The 19,246-nt window shown below is 37.2% G+C and overlaps 1 protein-coding gene across 9 annotated transcripts in view; it reads left to right on the forward strand.

Annotated features, from left to right (window-relative positions):
* Positions 1–19,246, forward strand: part of hlk (hulk) — a 279,558-nt gene that overhangs the window by 95,977 nt on the left and 164,335 nt on the right. For all 9 annotated transcript variants that reach the window (XM_069832862.1, XM_069832859.1, XM_069832860.1 and 6 more), the window contains exon 2: positions 16,138–16,320. In XM_069832862.1, the coding sequence (XP_069688963.1) occupies positions 16,138–16,320 (183 nt within the window). The remainder of the gene's footprint in view (positions 1–16,137; positions 16,321–19,246) is intronic.

Genomic DNA, 19,246 nt, shown 5'->3' on the forward strand with positions numbered 1-19,246 from the left:
GAGCGGAGCGGCAGCGGCGCCGCGACGCCTGGCACAACTGAATTGTGTTCACGCGAGACGCCAGCTACGCGCGATCCGCCATTAATCACTTCACGCGTTCGGACCGTTAGTCCACAGCTTCGCACTACCAACTGCTCGAGTCACATTCCTTCCTTCTCCCGAGATTTCAAGTACAGAGGAAAATCTATTATTTGACAATAAATTGTTTATTAGTAGCCCATCAGCTATTGACTCCTGGCTCAAAAGCAACCAGAATTAGATCCGGTATGGCATAGTTGCGCCCTCCGATCAATAGGGAGATCTAGGCAGGCATAGTTGCGCCCCGAAGAAATCAGGTAGCAGAATGGACATAGCATAGTTGCGCCCCGAAAAAATCAGGTAGCAGAATGGACATGGCATAGTTGCGCCCAGAAGAAATCAGGTAGCAGAATGGACATGGCATAGTTGCGCCCTATGGGCATAGTACACACGAAAGTGATTGTCATAAAATATATAAATTAGCCTACTTATAAATATTACAGTGGTAGCTGCACTGAAATCAGGTAGGATAATGGAGAGGGCATAGTACACACGGAAGTGAATGCCATAAAATACGGTACAGAGTTTCGAAAATCTAAATTTAAAACCATTGTAAATTATTAACTCTTTACCCTTTTCACTAACATAACATTCATTTTAAATTAACCTCACTATACACCACAGATGGTGTGGAAATCACTAATAAAAATGTCAAGATTGCTAAGGTCCGATATTCCAACCACTCACTAATTTGAATATGTCAGTTAATAAAATACTGCCAACTTCATGGTGTTCATTTTTACGGTAGGCTATCGATATAATCACTGCATAAACAGTAGAAAAACGGTTAATAAAGTATTGCCAACTTCATGGTGTTCATTTTTACTGTAGGCTATCGATAATCACTGCATAAACACTAGAAAAACAGTTAATAAAATACTGTCAACTTCATGGTGTTCATTTTAACGGTATCGATAACGAATATTAGATCGAATAAAAAATCAGTAAAGTTGGTTGATTAGAAGCTCGAGTTCCCGTAATGTCTTTTTCTCTACCTATTTCATCGGGGCGTAACTATGCCATGACTCTTTTCTCTACCTGATGGGAACGGGCCGCAACTATGCCCACAAAACAGGGACCCTTTTTTATATGCTGTATCTTACCTGACCGTGGGGCGCAACCATGCCCTGCCCATTAGATCTTAAAGAAATCCTATGAGGTTTGTGATAAAAAAAATGTGCTTTCCAGTAGGATTTCGTAGTGCTTTGATTTCTTAAAATAGTATCATTTATGGCCACGTACAAATCAAGAGGATCCGGGTTTTATTTCTGTTGGAAATTTATCTCCTTTCAACTGTGATTGAATGTATATTTTGTTTTTCCTCTGTGTTTCTTAAGCGGTAGTTTTGCGCAATGTTAACCCCATGACGAAAAAGTTCTGCTATTTGTAAATGTCTAACTTTCGTTTATAATCAGAAGAACGAGACGAATCAAGATCCCAAATCTTTAATTTAGATATGATGATAACGGCGATGACGTCTATTTCCTACGATGCTATCGTCTTGCCAATTGCTCCATATCCTCATTCATAGAAACAGTAATGTAAGATGAAATTTATGCCTCGTTTTTCACGCGGTCCGTCTTACTTCATTCTTTATTTAATGTCTATGGAGGTTTTCTATAAAAATGGTTATGAAAATATTGGCTATAGAAAAGTAAAGTCATCCTCATTAGGCCTCCGGTCAGGATAACAGGGTAAGCACCTTCCTGTACAGACAGTCAGCATTCATGATAATATTGGGTATGTAAAAGATAGCCCCTTCACATGTCATGAAGACACTTGGAGGGGCATGAAGGTAGAGCCCCATGCTTTCTTGATCCCGACACTATGTGGTCGGCAGCACGCTCCTATCGCCTTTTATCCCCGGTACTCAATTTGATAGTAGGCTGAGTGAACCTCAGGGCCATTCTGGAAGTTTGGCAACGAGAAAATTCCGTCACGTCCGGAATCGAACCCCGGACTTTCCAGTCCGTAGCCAGCTGCTCTACTATCTGAGCTACCCGGCCGTTAATATTGAGTATATAGGTTTTATAATATAAGTTATATTTACAGTTTCTATCAAAAGTTTAAGGACATCCCTTCAAAAGTGATGTTTCACTCCTGTACTTATGTGAAACTCTCTAATATTTATATAGGGGTCAAATGCCTGTGAAAAATGAAGTTTTTTTTATTGCAAACACAATCTCTTCATCTTCCAAACTGTGCATTATATAAAAATTTTTCTGTCATGAAAACTTATTGAAAAATTACATTTTTTTAAATAATTACTCCAAAATAGGTTCACTTATTTTAGTGAATTTTGGGGAAAACTTAGACACATCTGAAAGGTTTCTTGTGCAATTATTACTTTTTGTTTAAAAAAACTTGTAACAACTCGTTCACGCATTATAATCCAAATTTTCCGTTTTTCCTTTAGGTTATTCCTTTCATTCTTGAGTAATCATCTGTGGAGTTTCCCATCAGGTTAAGGAAAGACTTTATCTAATTTCACTCTGAAAAATGTAAGAAGTAGAAACGTAAATTTTCCATGATTTCATGGTTCCGGGACAGGAAGAGCAGTGGTTACGATAGTTCTCCTTCCTCCATGTTAAAATAAAATCCTTAAGTCGTGGTGGAAGAAACCCCACTATCTTAGACCCAGTCCATGTTTCTTCAGCGCAAAACCAACTAAACGAGTTGTCATCTGAAGTAATCAAAACCTCAAGGAATATAATATGGGCTTCAATAACAAAGTGCAACATGTTTCTCCATTCAGCTAATTCATAACATCATGAACAAGTCATCCCAAAATCATCGATTTGTCAACTGAGCTAAATCATATCCTCATTATTTGTATGTATTTCACACCAAAATCGATTGATTTGTCAACTGCCCTAATTGACATCCCCCTGAGATGCTTGGAATTCAACCCAAAATCAAGCAGTCAAATGAGTTTATTCAGATCCTCGTATATTGCACAAAACCACTTGATTTATCAATTAAACTAATTGAAATTTTCATGAACGGCATGGATTTCAGCCCAAAATCAAACTGCTTGACAAGTTAGCTAATATACGTAGATCCTCATTGACTGCATAGCAGCAACATCAACAGCGGAAGCAGAAGCAGATGCTTTCTTCAGTGGAGATACGGGTCAGAATCTTGAATAGTAAAGGATAAACGTTCCCTTGTAAAATATATTGAGGCTTAGGAGAGACAGCAAGGCAGAGGTCCCATGCATTCTTGGCTCGATACTGGAAAGAGGTAATGTGGACAGCACTACACTTCGGCTGTCTTTCAGACCGTAAAAGCCTTGATATTCAATTCAATATGGAGATGGAAAGAATACTGTAGTCGTTCTGGGAGTTATGTCGAGATCTTGAACCCAGGCTCTTCTACAGGTTCCGGCAAAGAAGCGAGAGATTATAAGAAACAAGAATTTTTTTTTTCAAAATGATGTAAGTGAAATCATGAAGTCTGCCATTTATCTCTTGAAAAGGACGTCCTTTCAGTGACTACCATTTGTTTTTGTTTTACTTAACCTGGTGGAGGTAAGGCTATAGGGCCTTCTGAGATAGAAATGTGTTTCGTCAGACATCCACAAAGTGCTAGTAAAGTCTTCGTCTTCATTCATGTCATTTAAAATCTCCTCACAAAACGCTCTTCGGTTGAGATTATCGCGATGTTTAAATTGATGTAACATCTGAATTTTGTATGGGTGAAAGTCAGTGTAAGTCGCATGAGCAGATAGGACGGGATCATGGTGCCGTAAATTAAAATTAAATTCACGACTATTAGCCTCAAAACTGCTTTTCTTCTAGAAGCTTTTAAGTGCAAAAGCAAGTTGTGCACAGCTCCACATTTCCATGATGACTAAATGGCATTGTACCGACGACAAAATGTGCTCCCATCAATTGTACTGTGAGAGAGATAAGCTCCTTAATATAGCCAGTTCCTCTGCCAGACCCTAGATTATGTACTCTAACGAAAGAACTACAGCGCCTTTAATCACTAGTTCCAAATAGTCATTGGCAGTATTTCTGGCGAGTGAACTATTGGTCAGTGATCTGCCTCTGAATATGAGATTCGAGGGTTGAAATCCAGGCGATAATGATGGATTCTTAAGGCGGTAGAACTTTTTAGTATAGCTTCCTTCTGAAGAAAAATAATGCTGGGAGGTCCGTATCACATATTTACAGTACTTAGAAGAACCTTGTCTCTGAATTGGAGAGTTCCAGGTAAAATTTAAGTGGAAATTTCTTACCACGCCAAAATTCAAATTTGGAGGTTAACACATCGTGCCCATATAAGCATATCTGTCTCATCCTCCATAAGCTATGTAATCTTCGGAAATTATGTAACAGTACTTTACTATAGATCTATTTCCATTTGTCTTCCACCATCTTTTGGCTTCTGCTTTATGCAATCTCGTAAAACAAGTAATAAAAGCCTTGTGACAATATCTGATTAATCGAAGAAACCATCACACTGAAATGTTTGGATAACTCAGTTGGAGCCCTGGACCAGAACTCCTCCCCCCTCCCGTTATCTCCCACACTCCCCTACAATTTGGGAGAGGTGACACGTGGCTGGCACACTTTTGAATGCCAGAGCAATGCTTTGACCTATTTCTCACGAGTCATTGAACGGACAACTTTTTTTAATCCCTCTGACCACATCAATGTCTGAATGTAATTCTTTAAAGATCAAATTTACTTGTGTATGCAATAATTTTGACATTCTTGTGGGAGTTTACGAAACTGAATAAAATTTCACAAGAACACGTCACATGCAGGCTATGGCACGACGTCACATTCTTAGTCATAACATAGCCAACTTTGAACAAGTTTATATATAAATGCTCGTTTAACATGAGTTTCATATAGCAATTCCTTTGTTTTTTACAACTTTGAGCATGTATTTATATTAGGCGATTGTCAAGATGACCATGACTAGACCATGATAATCACGTGATTCCGATTCGTGCCGAAGCCTGTCTTTCTCGTTAGCCACGCCAGGTCATATATACAGTGAGGCTAGCCATAGGTTTTGTAACTCTACATTTCAAGGAATCAATAGAGAGCCTTAGGTAAATTTACCTTACAGTAGAATTCGTCTTTCATAATTTGTCAAAATACATAACGAAACTCTTCCAAAATACGAAATATTAAAATTTAATTCAAATGGAGTAATAGGCTTTCAATACAAGCAGTAGACCCCTAATAATTATGAATTCTAGATTCTAACAATTAAAAAATTGATGTCACGAAAACGACACATAATTTCTCATTACATATTTTACACTTTTCGTAACAATTCTGTTCCTATCATTTTACCATATGTTCCATTTATACTTAATTTGTTCAAGTGTTATTCAAAGGACATCCATAAAATAAATCATTACTAAAAAGTAAAAAACAAAAGTACTCCTTGATGTCGTGCAATGCGTAGAAGACACAGAGATAGTGCTCACATAGGTCTATGCTTCATTGACCGAAGTACGAGAATGAGATGATGTGGTCAGCGTCACGCTCCGGCTGTCTTTTACTCCTAGGAAAGGACCGGTAGGCATACTTAATTTTATAGGATGCTTAGTACACCCGGAACCTTTCTGAAAATTATGGTAACGAGAAAGACCACGCCATACCCGTGTGTGACTCCGCTCATTCCAGAGTCTGAAGTCCATTGCTAACCATGATATACACGGCCCCAGTCACTGTAAACCGAATGCCAATACCGTACATTTTTGCGACTTGCATATGAAGGGTTCAGAGCCATAGAGGGCCAAGCGCCATTTATTAAAAACTGAGAAAGCAAGGGTTAAAGTTAAGTGAATGCCATAGTTTAATGAAGATTGACATATCATTTAGTTTTAATGTGTATACTTTATATTACTTGCTATATGTTTCCATTGAATTATGGTGATAACTTCATTTTAACCCTTGTTTTCCACGGTTTTAGTAAATGGCGCTTGGCCCACTATGGTTCTGAACCCTTCATATAGAAGTACTGGAGAAAATAGAGCCCGTTTCATTTGTATCTCTTTCTGTAATGGCTGTTGCCATGTTAATATCGCAAAGTAATTTGTGTACAGTAGTGGCAAAAAAAAACCGGACCGACCCTTGTAAGCCTTGTTCACTCCAGAGCACGATAGACTGGTAACTAAGACTTTCGTGGTTCGAATCCTGCCTGGGGAAGGAAACTTTTTTTTTGTCCCTTATTCAAATTTATTCCTAATACTTTTCGATTGCAGCGATATTTTACTACTTAATTAACTTATTATTTCCAGAACATGAATTTTATCAGCAATCGAAAAGTACTGGGAATAAATTTGAATAAGGAACAAAAAAAAAAAAGTTTCCTTCCTAGGCAGGATTCGAACCACGAAAGTCTTAGTTACCAATCTATTGTGCTCTGGAGTGAACAAGGCTCTGAAATCAGCTACAAGGGTCGGTCCGGTTTTTTTGCCACTACTGTACATACAAAGTTTCAGTCCAGTAATTCTGCGTTTCCATATGGTGAAGAATCGGTAGAACTAAGAAAAATTCTCTCCGGCACCAGGACCCGAACCCGGGTTTCCAGCTTTACGTGCTGACCCTTTATCCACTAAGCCACACACGATTCAAGTTCCGATGCCAGATTGAATCCCTCTCAAAGGGAACACAGCAGGTAGAACTTAAAATGAGAGAGATTGAATCCGGTATCGAAACTTGAATCCTGTGTGGCTTGGTGGATAAAGCGCCAGTACATAAAGCTGGAAACCCAGGTTCGGGTCCATGTGCCGAAGAGAATTTTTCTCCGTTCTACCGATCCTTCACCATTATCAAAAAATGGTAAAAGATTTCAAGACTTTCTTATGAAACTCTGCGCATATTGGCGTGTAGACACTTGCGTCTCTACCTACCTTATTGGTGATTATGAAGTATTCAGATAAACTCAAAGATATCGTCTACTCTACATTCTTTCGTCACCAAACTGGTCACATGGATTTATAAGGACTCCAAGGGGTAGAATATCCTTATTTCCTCCCCCCTCACCGAAAGACCTTTGAAACATCGTATTTGTGATATTTCATCAATCTAAAATCTAATTTTTTCTCCGAAAGTCTTTGATTAATATCTTCGGCATAGACATACGTTTTTTATGCTATGTATTGAAAAAATAATACCACAAATTGCAAGAGAGCTGAAAATAACTGAACGTACTCTTTAAATAATTGAGATTATAATCAGTGATTTGAATTGAGTCAGGCGTTAAAAAGAGCAAATACTTCCATTTGTTCAAGTCCTGTGTTCAGGATCTATTTTACAGATTTCACTGATTAAGCGTGACTCTCTTATATAATGTTAGCCTTTGACTATGCGGCGAATGTTTACATCTTAATTGGCGTCGAAGAGACATCTGGCACATTTGTCTGAACGTCTCCCTCGACTCTCGTACAAACATGACGTCCGTACTGAATTCTGCCAGCTTTACATGAAGTAATACCTAACAATAAAGCACCGAGTGTAGCTTTTACGGTTATGCTTAAATTACTATTATCTATTTGAACTCGTGGTATTTATTCTTTTAATTGCTTCTCGTCCATTCCTCGGTTACTGTAATCTACTGAGACTGGCCCGGCATTGGCATCGTGACAAAAAAAAAAGTGTATAATGGCTGACTAAAATTTGGCGCTCGACGCTCAATGAAGCCTCGCCTTGAAAGTTAATAAATGTATCAAGCGCTCTATAGGCATTAATCGCTTGCAGTGAACCATATACTAGGTTCAAATCTTTCGCCTCTTATATTAAATTGTTCCGTCTTTGGTGGTCTACTGGGTGTCATACTTGACGTATTCCACCACTCTCGACCGGATAGAAACTCTAAGGGTGCTATTCATAGACATTTCGCAGCACGCGCTACGAGCGTACTAAGCTAGCCTCGGCTATCCACTGGTTACTAGTACAGAATTCAAATCATATCCTATCGCTAACACTGGTTTATGAACACGAAAAACGTTGATAATCCACCGAAAGCCCGCGCTAAAAATGTCTATGAATACGGCCCTAGAATTTCGGACAGAGCCTGGTAGGAGACCCATAGAGTGCTATGCATAGACATTTCGCTAGCCCGTGCTACGAGCGTGCTAAACTAGCCCCGGCTAGCGACGGATTGCTTGTACAGGATTCATATCATATCATATCGCTAACAATGGTTTATGAATAAGAAAAACGTTAATTCGTTGATCATCCACCAGAAGCCCGCGCTAAGAATGTCTATGAATATGGCCCTGAATGTTTAATGTCCAGGAAACTCAACATAGGTAGCTTACGCGCAGTCTATCCATGCGATTCATGGTTCTGTTTCCGGTGTAGACAATGGGAGGAATTTGTCATTCTACTAGGAGACTGGATGGTTATTTGTTGTTTTGTGATTGTCCTGTGATGTCTCTGCGATGGCCCTGCGTTATGACAATTCTACATTCAGGGAATGCCGCAATGTGTACATGTCTAATGTTGATTCATAGACAATATCGTCGCGTCGGTATAAAAGCAAAACATATTACGGTACTTTAAAAAATCTACATCTGAAAAAAAGACGTTTGAATATTCTAGACAAAACTGAAACCTCAAACTATGTATGTATGTATGTATGTATGTATGTATGTATGTATGTATGTATGTATGTATGTAGGTATGTATGTATGTATGTATGTGTGTATGTGTGTATGTGTGTATGTATGCATTCATTCATTCATTCATTCATTCATTCATTCATTCATTCATTCATTCATTCATTCATTCATTCATTCATTTATTTTATTCCATAGATCTTACATGAGCAATGAAGCTTTAAAATGTGGAACAAGTCAAAATTTTACAACATTACAATTACAATTTTTACAAATTTTTATAGTTTTACAATTTAGTAATTTTCTACAATTTTTACAATTTTGTGCAATTTTTTACAATATTTTGGCGAGATATAGTGAGATGAGGTGAGGTCCGAGGATTCGCCAAAATATTACCCGGCATTTGCCTTTTGGTTGGGGAAAACCTCGGAAAAACCCAACCAGGTAATCAAATCAAAGGGGGGTAATCAAATCAAAGGGGTTGATGCCAAGGACTCGCCATAGACCATCCGGCTTCAGTATGTATGTATGTATGTATGTATGTATGTATGTATGTATGTATGTATGTATGTATGTATGTATGTATGCATATCCGCTTCACTTTACGTGAGTCGACCTGGTTGGCGAGTTGGTATAGCGCTGGCCTTCTATGCCCAAGGTTGCGGGTTGGATCCCGGGCTAGGTCGATGGCATTTAAGTGTGCTTAAATGCGACAAGCTCATGTCAGTAGATTTACTGGCATGTAAAAGAACTCCTGCGGGACAAAATTCTGGCACATCCGGCGACGCTGATATAACCTCTGCAGTTGCGAGAGTCGTTAAATAAAACATAATTTAACTTTACGTGATTCGGGTTCCGCATATTGGGGATAGATGGCAGGACTGTGACCCATTTCTAGTTGCACACCACTTCGGCGGGCCACGCTGTACATGATGTGTATCTGTGGAGAGTTATGTCGTGTACTAGGGTGAGTGTATGTGTAACCTCAAAATATTATACACTATCTAGCAAAAAGTAATTGGGCACTGTTTTTGCCCCTTTAGAACCTCGTGGTACCACCTCTTGTTGCTATAACAGCAGCCACCCTGTCAGGCATGCTCTCCACTAGTTTGTGTAGGATATCCACTGGAATGCGTCGCCATTCCTCTTGCAACATGGCACTCAGTTGGACCCCTGCTAAATTGCTGATTGAATAAATGAGTCAGTGATAAAATTAAACTACTGGGTACCTATTACAGTATATAGAACTAACTGGATTGATAATGTAAACCGACAATCCAAATCAAGACTGCCAAAATTAATAATGAAATATACTCCAAATACAAGAAGAATCTGACAGATGAATTTCAAGACCTAAACACATGAACAGTGGACTATATGCTTGGATTTAATGGTGATGATGATGATTTATAAGATATATTGTCGACAATTGTTCATAAAAGTAACAATCCTCTCCCATAAGGGAACCAAGTAGTGATTAGGAGGTCAAAAATCCGATATTTTATTTTGTGTTTTAAAAAAAGGACAAAACTTGCCCTTTAAAACAATGTGAATATTGTGGGGAGTATTTCTGCAGATAACCCCTTTAAATGGCCTCTTTAAATTTGGAGATGCATGTAATCCATACATCCTTCTTTTCCATAAGATGACATTTTTTAAAATTTAAGTGCATTTTTCTATGAAACTACTGAATCAATTTACATTACATTTTTACAATGTTTTCTGGAGCCTGTGTTCTACACAATAGACCTAAGGGTTTAAGAATATCACATACATAACACGAGAAAAAAATATGTACACTGAAAAAAAATTGCAAAAACAAAGTTCAAAGTTTTTTCTTTCTGTTTCGCTAGGGTTGAAATATTTAACTAAATTTTGCTTTATAATTTACAATATACATTACTAGATAACTTAAAAAAAATACAAGGTATATGAGTGAAGACTGTAGCAAGTAATGTGCACCTGAAGAACGAGGTACAATAGCAAAGTGGGAAAACAGGTTATCAGTTAGGGCCTTTCTTTTACACTTGGATATGAAATTAATTAGTTGTATTTTATAGTACTGAATTCAGAATGATTGATTGTATAAGCATGGAAATTGTTATTCCACTCAGCACTAAAACCTAGAAATATTGAACTAAACTTTTGTACTGAAATTTTTAATCGCACAGGCATCACTACCCAGTCCTCCAAATAACTGGATCAGGATTACAATATATAATATTAATATTTCAACATTTGGTTCTCTACCATTTCGAATGTAATGCAAGTGGATATAATTTTATTTTAAAATAGATTTTAAATTCTTAATATATCAATGTAACGCCCAATTTCGTTTTCGTTATGACGTGGCACGACATCATGGCTTGTGGGTACGTGGCCAATAGTGACAGGTTACATGTGGTCATGCCCACTCTTGCTGCAGCGCTGCTATCACATACATACATACGCACTTTTAAAAATAACACAGTTTATATCGTGGCCACGTCATGTGAAACGTGGCTTTTTCTCTCTGGACTGAGGTTCGCGGAGGGGATTCACAGCAGAGTGCTTCTATTAATACTTGCAACGGAGAATATGGATTTTTCAACAATGTTCTAATTTGGATTTTTCCATAGTTTCGGAACTCTCACCAACTCAACGCATCAATCAGTAATCTGAGTTTGAATATGTAGGGGAAAGTTGGGTAGTATCGGACATCGGGTAATATCGGACAGTGCATTTCTTTCATCTACAACAGATTTTTTTTTATTTTAGTAGGTTATTTTACGACGCTTTATCAACATCTAAAGTTATTTAGCGTCTGAATGTGATGAAGGTGATAATGCCGAAAGTTACCCAGCATTTGCTCATATTGGGTTGAGGGAAAACCCCGGAAAAAACCTCAACCAGGTAACTTGCCCCGACCGGGAATCGAACCCGGGCCACCTGGTTTCGCGGCCAGACGCGCTGACCGTTACTCCACAGGTGTGGAATTCTACAACAGATGATGGTACCTGAATGACATGGTTAAGTTTCTGTATGCGACATAAAAGAAACGTAACCATGTCATTAAGGTACTATTATCTGGTGGTAGATGAAAGAAACTCACTGTCCGATATTACCCGATGTCCGATACTACCCAACTCTCCCCTAAGTAAATATGAAACCAAAGAGATTTCAGATCCCAAAACACAGATGGAAAATGTAGTGTTTTGGTATTATTAAACTATATACATTAGAAATGTAAACGGAATTTAACCGCTAAAGTAATAAGTTAGCAGCTTTTACTTGTTCTACTTAACTGGAATATTTAATTCAATTTTATTATTAACAGTAATATACCTCTTTTTGATTTCAGTTAAAAATAAGGATAATATTTATCTAAATATCAGGTCGAAACTGATTGCAATTAATTGCTTGTTATTTAAGATAGATTGAATAATCAATACTTTTTGAATGCAACCCAAATGTTATATTTAACTACTAAAAACATATATTCTTCTTCATAACCCGGCGTCAAACTCTAAGCGAATGTAATACTTAACTGATTCCAAGTTTACTGGCTTTCTTTAGATGATTATGAGAAATATAAGGTGTGAAATGGACAGATGAAAGAATGAAGCTGTGCTAGAAAGATTGGCTGAAGAAATATTAATGCTGAACCTGGTCAGGAAGGGAAAAAGAAATTGACTGTGTCACTGGCTAATAATAAAATGCGTAGTGAAGGAAAAAAACTTAGATATCGGATGATAGATAGTAGTATGCCCAACATATGGATCGTATTTGTCCTCTTCTGTTTTAAAAACATGATTATTATTATTATTATTATTATTATTATTATTATTATTATTATTATTATTATTATTATTATTGAAAAATTGACTCTTATTCATAGCTTATTTTATTCTATTCATTAGACACAAAAATATTAGAGCAAGTTATATGCCTATATATACTAATTCCATCATTCTAATGCGTGTAAACGTTAACTCAATACTAAGGATATCCTGTAATTCCCTCTTACTTTTTTCTTAAAATAATATACAGAATGTCCCATTTATCTTGTGCACCTATTATAACTTTTTTGTTTGGATAGGTATTGGAATTTTTGTTTTTGAGAGTTACGTTAGAACGAGGGGCTAACATGAGTGTAGAGATTTGGTTCATGTAACTACATTATGGTACAAGATACACGTGACGTCATCAATTTTTCAAATAGCACTACATACTTTAATCATGTTACAATGATTACACACATTAAGACGATTTCAAAAATGTATCACAATGTCAATTTCCCAATCAATAACAATAACAAGATGCAAAATGAATGCCATCAGGATGTGCCGTTTGTTGTGGTGCCCCATTCATCTTGTGCATTAACTTTCACAAAATGAAAGACGACTGACTTCCGTACACGTCGTGTGTTGTGTGTTTGCTGTCTTAATATGTAAACAAACCACAACAACTGTCGACGCCACAATCCACGTACAGTGGCCTGCACATTCTTCGGACCTGTCGCCACTCGACTTCTTCCTGTGAGGAACTATAAAGGACAGTGTGTACCAGAACATTCTGACAACACCAGACGACATGCAGCTACGCATTCGACAGGCTTGTGTGTCCATTCAGCCAGCAACATGCCGGGCAGTCATAGGGCCTTTCGGGGAACGCCTTCGAATGTGCATTAATGTGAATGGTCACCATTTGGATCATCTTCTGTGACTCTCAAAGCATAACATTATCACATTGGAAGTACGTTTTTGTTTCATTTTGTTGTTGTTATTGATTAGGAAGGTGACGTGATACATTTTTGAACACGTCTTAATGTGTGTAATCAATGTAACATAATTAAAGTATGTAGTGCTAGTTGAAAAACTGATGACGTCACGTGTATCTTGTACCATAATGTAGTTACATGCACCAAATCTCCACACTCATGTTAGCCTCTTGTTCTAACATAACGCTCAAAAACAAAAATTCCAATACCTATCCAAACAAAAAAGTTATAATAGGTGCACAAGATAAATGGGATACTCTGTATTTGTTTTTTTTTTTTTTGGTGTTAAAATTGTTTTATATTTTGACAAATGGTATAAATTTGGAATTGACAAACTGATTTTGCAAATTCAACAAAATGTTCAATTCAGCCTATATTTACTTCATCTCAGTTATCTTTCACCCTCTTAGTGCCGGTCCCCCTTACGTAGTATTATCACAGTTTAGTATATACAGTTGCGAAGCTTGGGGTGATTTTTTGCATTTCTCGCGATAGTTGCTAGCCGCTTGGAGCGCTGTGAGTACTAGGAACAATAGACTGTGTCACTGCCATCGTGATCTAATACAGGCCGTAAGGCAGACCATGTAACTCGCTTAACCTGATCACGAAGGGCGGCGTTTCAACCATATAAAGTAGTTGGAATGCATAAAGAGTAACATACATTTCTCTAAAATGTAGTGTAATTGCATTAATAAAATTTAAAACAATGATTATGAGACACTTCAGACATAAATCACTTGCGAGTTAAGATGAAATATTATTTTTGATGTGAAAATTACGTTGTTCGTATGTGTAATACCTGCCTTTATTTCGATTAAATATTGCGAAATTCTGGTACATTCATTTATGCACGATTCAATCATTTTCAGTTGCACCACACAGATATTTAGATATGTTGAAATTATAGGTTATGTTTACTGTCCCAGTTGCCCCTTTCTGTCTAATTTTAGTGGTCTCCAATGCTCTGCCATTCATATGGAAATATTATAGGTTATGTTTACTATATCTTATATTCCTAAATTCGCAATTATACATTATAATTAAGCATAATGCCATGTATTATACTCCACACATACAATTTGTCTGTATTTTAATACTGCAATTGAGTATTGAATTATTATATTTATCTACTACCTAAGAGACGAAGTAAGAATCGTACGTACACTAATTTCATAGGAGTGGTATGGTAAATTTTCTGTCTTTATTAAGGAAGGTAGATGTACTATATTAAATCACAATATAAATTGTTTTTTATTAAACCTCAAAATAGCTTCCATTCTAAACTTAAAATGTTGATGCGAAAGATTATGTTAACATGTAAAATTCTCTTCACATTAAAATAACACAGTTTTGTAATTATTTCTGAAACATAGGCTATTATGCAGCAAGAAGTAAAGGGAACTTATGGAATGGACACATTACACTAAATAAAACTTAGCTATGATACGCAATAAAGTTATAATATAATAATTCACTGAGCTCCATACACTGAAATAGAAAACCCGGACATATATTACGGCCTGGTCTAGATCGAAAAGGATTGACTGTGCCGTATTTCGCATTATTGTGAAAATTTGTGTGAACTGTGAAATGTTCGTTATCGGTTGTAATAACTGTAAATGGTTAAAATACAAGAATTTGAATAATAATATGGGACAAGAAGACGTTTGCAGCACTATAAATTCTAAAAAATAGAGGTCAGAATTATCCTTCTTCCGAAAGATCCAGGAAGGTGAGTTTATAAAATATAATATATACTTTATGAATATATAAACCTTATGTATTTCGTATTTCAATAGTGCAAGGAAGGTATTAATTTTTCAAAAGAACACGATATCAAAAGTACAATACATTTTATCGTCTGCTAGGGAAAGAGTCTGTGATAAGGCGATAGTAGCGATCCTGGTGGCTAGCAACTATCTTTGGATGCATATTTCAACTGTCTATGTTTGCATATTTAGTAAGTATTGAGATTCGCAACTGTATATAGTAAACTGTGGTATTATGTAAAAAATGCCAAGTAAATTCACACAAGTGAACCGCTCCACTGAACCTTCTTCTATGCTCTTAGCACGATACAACAGTGGTCTTTGCCGTCCGGAGAGTAACAGAAAACTGAAAACTATACTATGATTAGATCGTGACCGGCACTTCTAGCAAAAATCGTAAAATCACGATGTAATCATGATTGGCATGGCACTCAAAGAGTTAAGCTTTGTTGCACATGTAAGGTCCAATGCTAAAAGTTTCCGTCCACACGCCAGTAAGACGCAGTGTTTATCATCCCCTTTAAAATGACGTGTCTGAAGAAAGAGAATGCAAACTCAAAGCTATAATCTCACAACTCTTCAAGTAATTCCCAAAACATCCGCTTACGTCACTACAAGTGTGCAGTGAACAAAGTCTAGGTTAGTATATTTTCTGCCATTTGTAATGTACCATCAAAATTACATTTGTCGCTGATATTATTTCATGATACATTTAAAAATAAATATCACAGAATTAGTCATATCACGAAATTAGCCGAGTGTGCCCTATTGATATGTAAATTACTGGTAGAGTTAGCATAACAGTTGATTAATATAATGAGTGTATTCCGTTCATGAAGTCTAGACCTAATAGCGTCACAAGAGTAACTCCCTTGCCTGCCAAGAGCACTAAATATTGTTGGACTTATATTTTAACCTTGTTTCTTTAACTGTTGCAGACGCGAGAAGCTGTTTGACATGCGACAAGGTCCTCGCTGAGCTCGAGAAGATTGATGACGACACAGACACTTTCGGGGTGGACTTTGTCAAAATTAACGACAAGCGACTCGCCAAGCACTATGGCATCAAGAACTTCCCTGCACTCACTTACTTCCGGGAGAAAGAACCCATTATTTACGAAGGTAAGTGCTTTTCACTTTTAATGATTGTTATACAACGTGACTCTATCTTTGCGTCCCTCTATAATCTACGCCACGGCAATGATGTCAATCGGTGCGTATATGCGTTACAGACCACGTATACGCAGTTAGAGCACGCAGCAACAAAAAGTAAATACATGAAGAAGTGGTGTCAGTGTTGCCACGACTTACTCACGAAAATCAGGAGAAAACCATCGAAAAAAACAGAAGATTACAGTAGATTAATTGAACAAGAATTTCCTCTTCATATTATAATATTAATTACAAAAGAGTGTATACTATAAGAAAGAAGGTACTATTGTATTACTATATAGCACGTCCCAACCAGTGAAATGGAACAACTTTGCTAAATATAACTACTATCATCTTTAATCAGCGTATGTAAATAAGTCATGCAATTTTGTTTTTGTACAGTAATGTCTCATTGATGTTATATTACCGGTTGTTCTGTATGGTTGTGAAACTTGGACTCTCACTTTGAGAGAGGAACAGAGACTACGGGTGTTTGAGAATAAGATTCTTAGGAAAATATTTGGGACTAAGAGGGATGAAGTTACAGGAGAATGGAGAAAGTTACACAACGCAGAACTGCATGCATTGTATTCTTCACCTGACATAATTAGGAACATTAAATCCAGACGTTTGAGATGGGCAGGGCATGTATCACGTATGGGCGAATCCAGAAATGCATATAGAGTGTTAGTTGGGAGGCCGGAGGGAAAAAGATCTTTGGGGAGGTCGAGACGTAGATGGATTTGAGGGAGGTGGGATATGATGATAGAGAATGGATTAATTTTGCTCAGGATAGGGACCAATGGCGGGCTTATGTGAGGGCGGCAATGAACCTCCGGGTTCCTTAAAAGCCAGTCAGTCAGTAAGTAAGTAAGTAAGTAAGTAAGTAAGTAAGTAAGTAAGTAAGTAATGTCTCATTGATAGTGTTTCGCATTAAAATGTACAGGGACATCATTTTATTTTTACTTCAATTTTTATTTTACTTGAGTTTTGGAATGTACTTCATTCCCACCCCTTCTACTAGTAAACTTCCAACCGTTCACGACACAGAGCCGAGGGCGCGTATGCAGTACTGAGTTAGTGAGTATAGCACGTTCCAGAAATATGTTCGTATTTTCCAGTGACAAAAGAGCTTTCAATATTGAATCATATTTTCTTACAGGTACTGTCGTCCGTTTGCCTACGTCGCATTCCGGTTTCCCCCGCCTGCTTCTGTTCACCCCTCTGTTAAGTCTAGTAGCTGGGCTATCTCAGCTCTTTTCTGAAAACATTAATTTCTGTTAGGAATTGGACGTCTACGTAATATTATTCAAGTGTTTAAAATAACTTAAATAAAAGGGCCTCGTTAAGTAATTGTCACGTGGTCCCCCCCTTTATACGACCCTGCTACAAAACGACTTGAACGGACAGTAGATAGCATTTCTGAGTAATTTTATCTTTTCGGATCGGGCAGAAGTGACGATTGAATTTACAGTACATAAGGTACTGTTTTATAGAATAGGTACAGAATTATTTCAACATGAGCTACTCGTACGAAGGACGAAACTGGTAATTGGAATTAGGTACAATAGTATATAGTGCGATAATATGCACTAAAGAACTGCAGCCTGTATCGAAATGAACGTCCACCATTTTCAAAAATGTGTTTAAATATCCATATTATGATTATTTTTCAATTTAACTTCATTCTCTATATTGTACGCTAATGGGCTGTAACAGTACAATATACACTGCATAATGAATAAGTCCGAATGGATAGCTCAGTTCGTGAGTAAAAACACTTATTGTTAATACAGTACTGTATTTTGATTAAACAAAAACCTAATGAAAATTATCAAACTCAAAATTGCGATATTTCCTAGTTTACATAAATGGATGAACTACTTTTCTTCCCTCCTATACCTAGTAAAGTGATTTGTATTTTACGCCAGTATCATCGAACTCCAGTCGTGGAAGGGTTAGCAAACGGTGTTTCCTGTTTCAATCGTTAATAGAAAGGTATAGCCAGGTTAATATTAAAAATGTTAGTAAAAATAAAATGATGTCCTGTATTAATCAGGAGTTTTACGCATATTCAAAAACGATTTTCGATAGAACGAGATTTATTTTAAAGATGATATTGAAGATAGTAATGCATTAGCTGTGTTTATAACAGACGAAAAATTATCTTTTTTCCTGCGTTTGCATAACTACTCTTTAAACTGTTCATCATTTTCCCACTCTGATTTGAAATTCAAGGAGTATTTAATTTTCTTTGTTGCTGGGACACTTTCATTTTAAAAGATTACTGTGCAAGATATGTAACACAAAAATGCCATTACCTACATTTCACTCTATCACTCTTTCACGTGCACACAATATCATAATCCGCCGCTGGACTCCAGGCGAGGGGCGAGCATCATTGTGGCGACACGTTATGACCAGGGAGACAAATGAAAACATTGTTTGACTTGTGTATAAGATGCAAAAATAAGACATGGTGACATAATATATGTATTAAATTGAAAATGCGGGCATAGAACCAGGTGACTGCAGCATGCTAAAAACGCAGGAGAAATTCGGACTTAAAAAAAAAAAGCAGTAGAGCAGTAGATTCAATGGAAAAACAGGAAATCTCCTGCTAAATCAGTAGGTATGGCAGCACTGAGTGGTGTATATTTGGCATTCACCATGGAGACACGGAAGACGGTGTAAGTCAGCCGCGGCGAAAATGCGACTCACGATCACATTGTGGCTCGCAGTGCTTTTCTCTCGCTTCCTACCTACGACCCCCACCCTCTTACTCACTGGAGTCAAACTCCGTTCTATTTGTATTTGTCTCGGACCTGCGAGTGGCGTATCGTCACAATATCTCTCTCGAAACCATGTACCTCTATAAAAAACGAAAGTTTCAAGT

Source organism: Periplaneta americana, chromosome 8 (genome assembly GCF_040183065.1).
Source record: "Periplaneta americana isolate PAMFEO1 chromosome 8, P.americana_PAMFEO1_priV1, whole genome shotgun sequence".
In the NCBI taxonomy this organism is placed as follows: Eukaryota; Metazoa; Arthropoda; class Insecta; order Blattodea; family Blattidae; genus Periplaneta; species Periplaneta americana.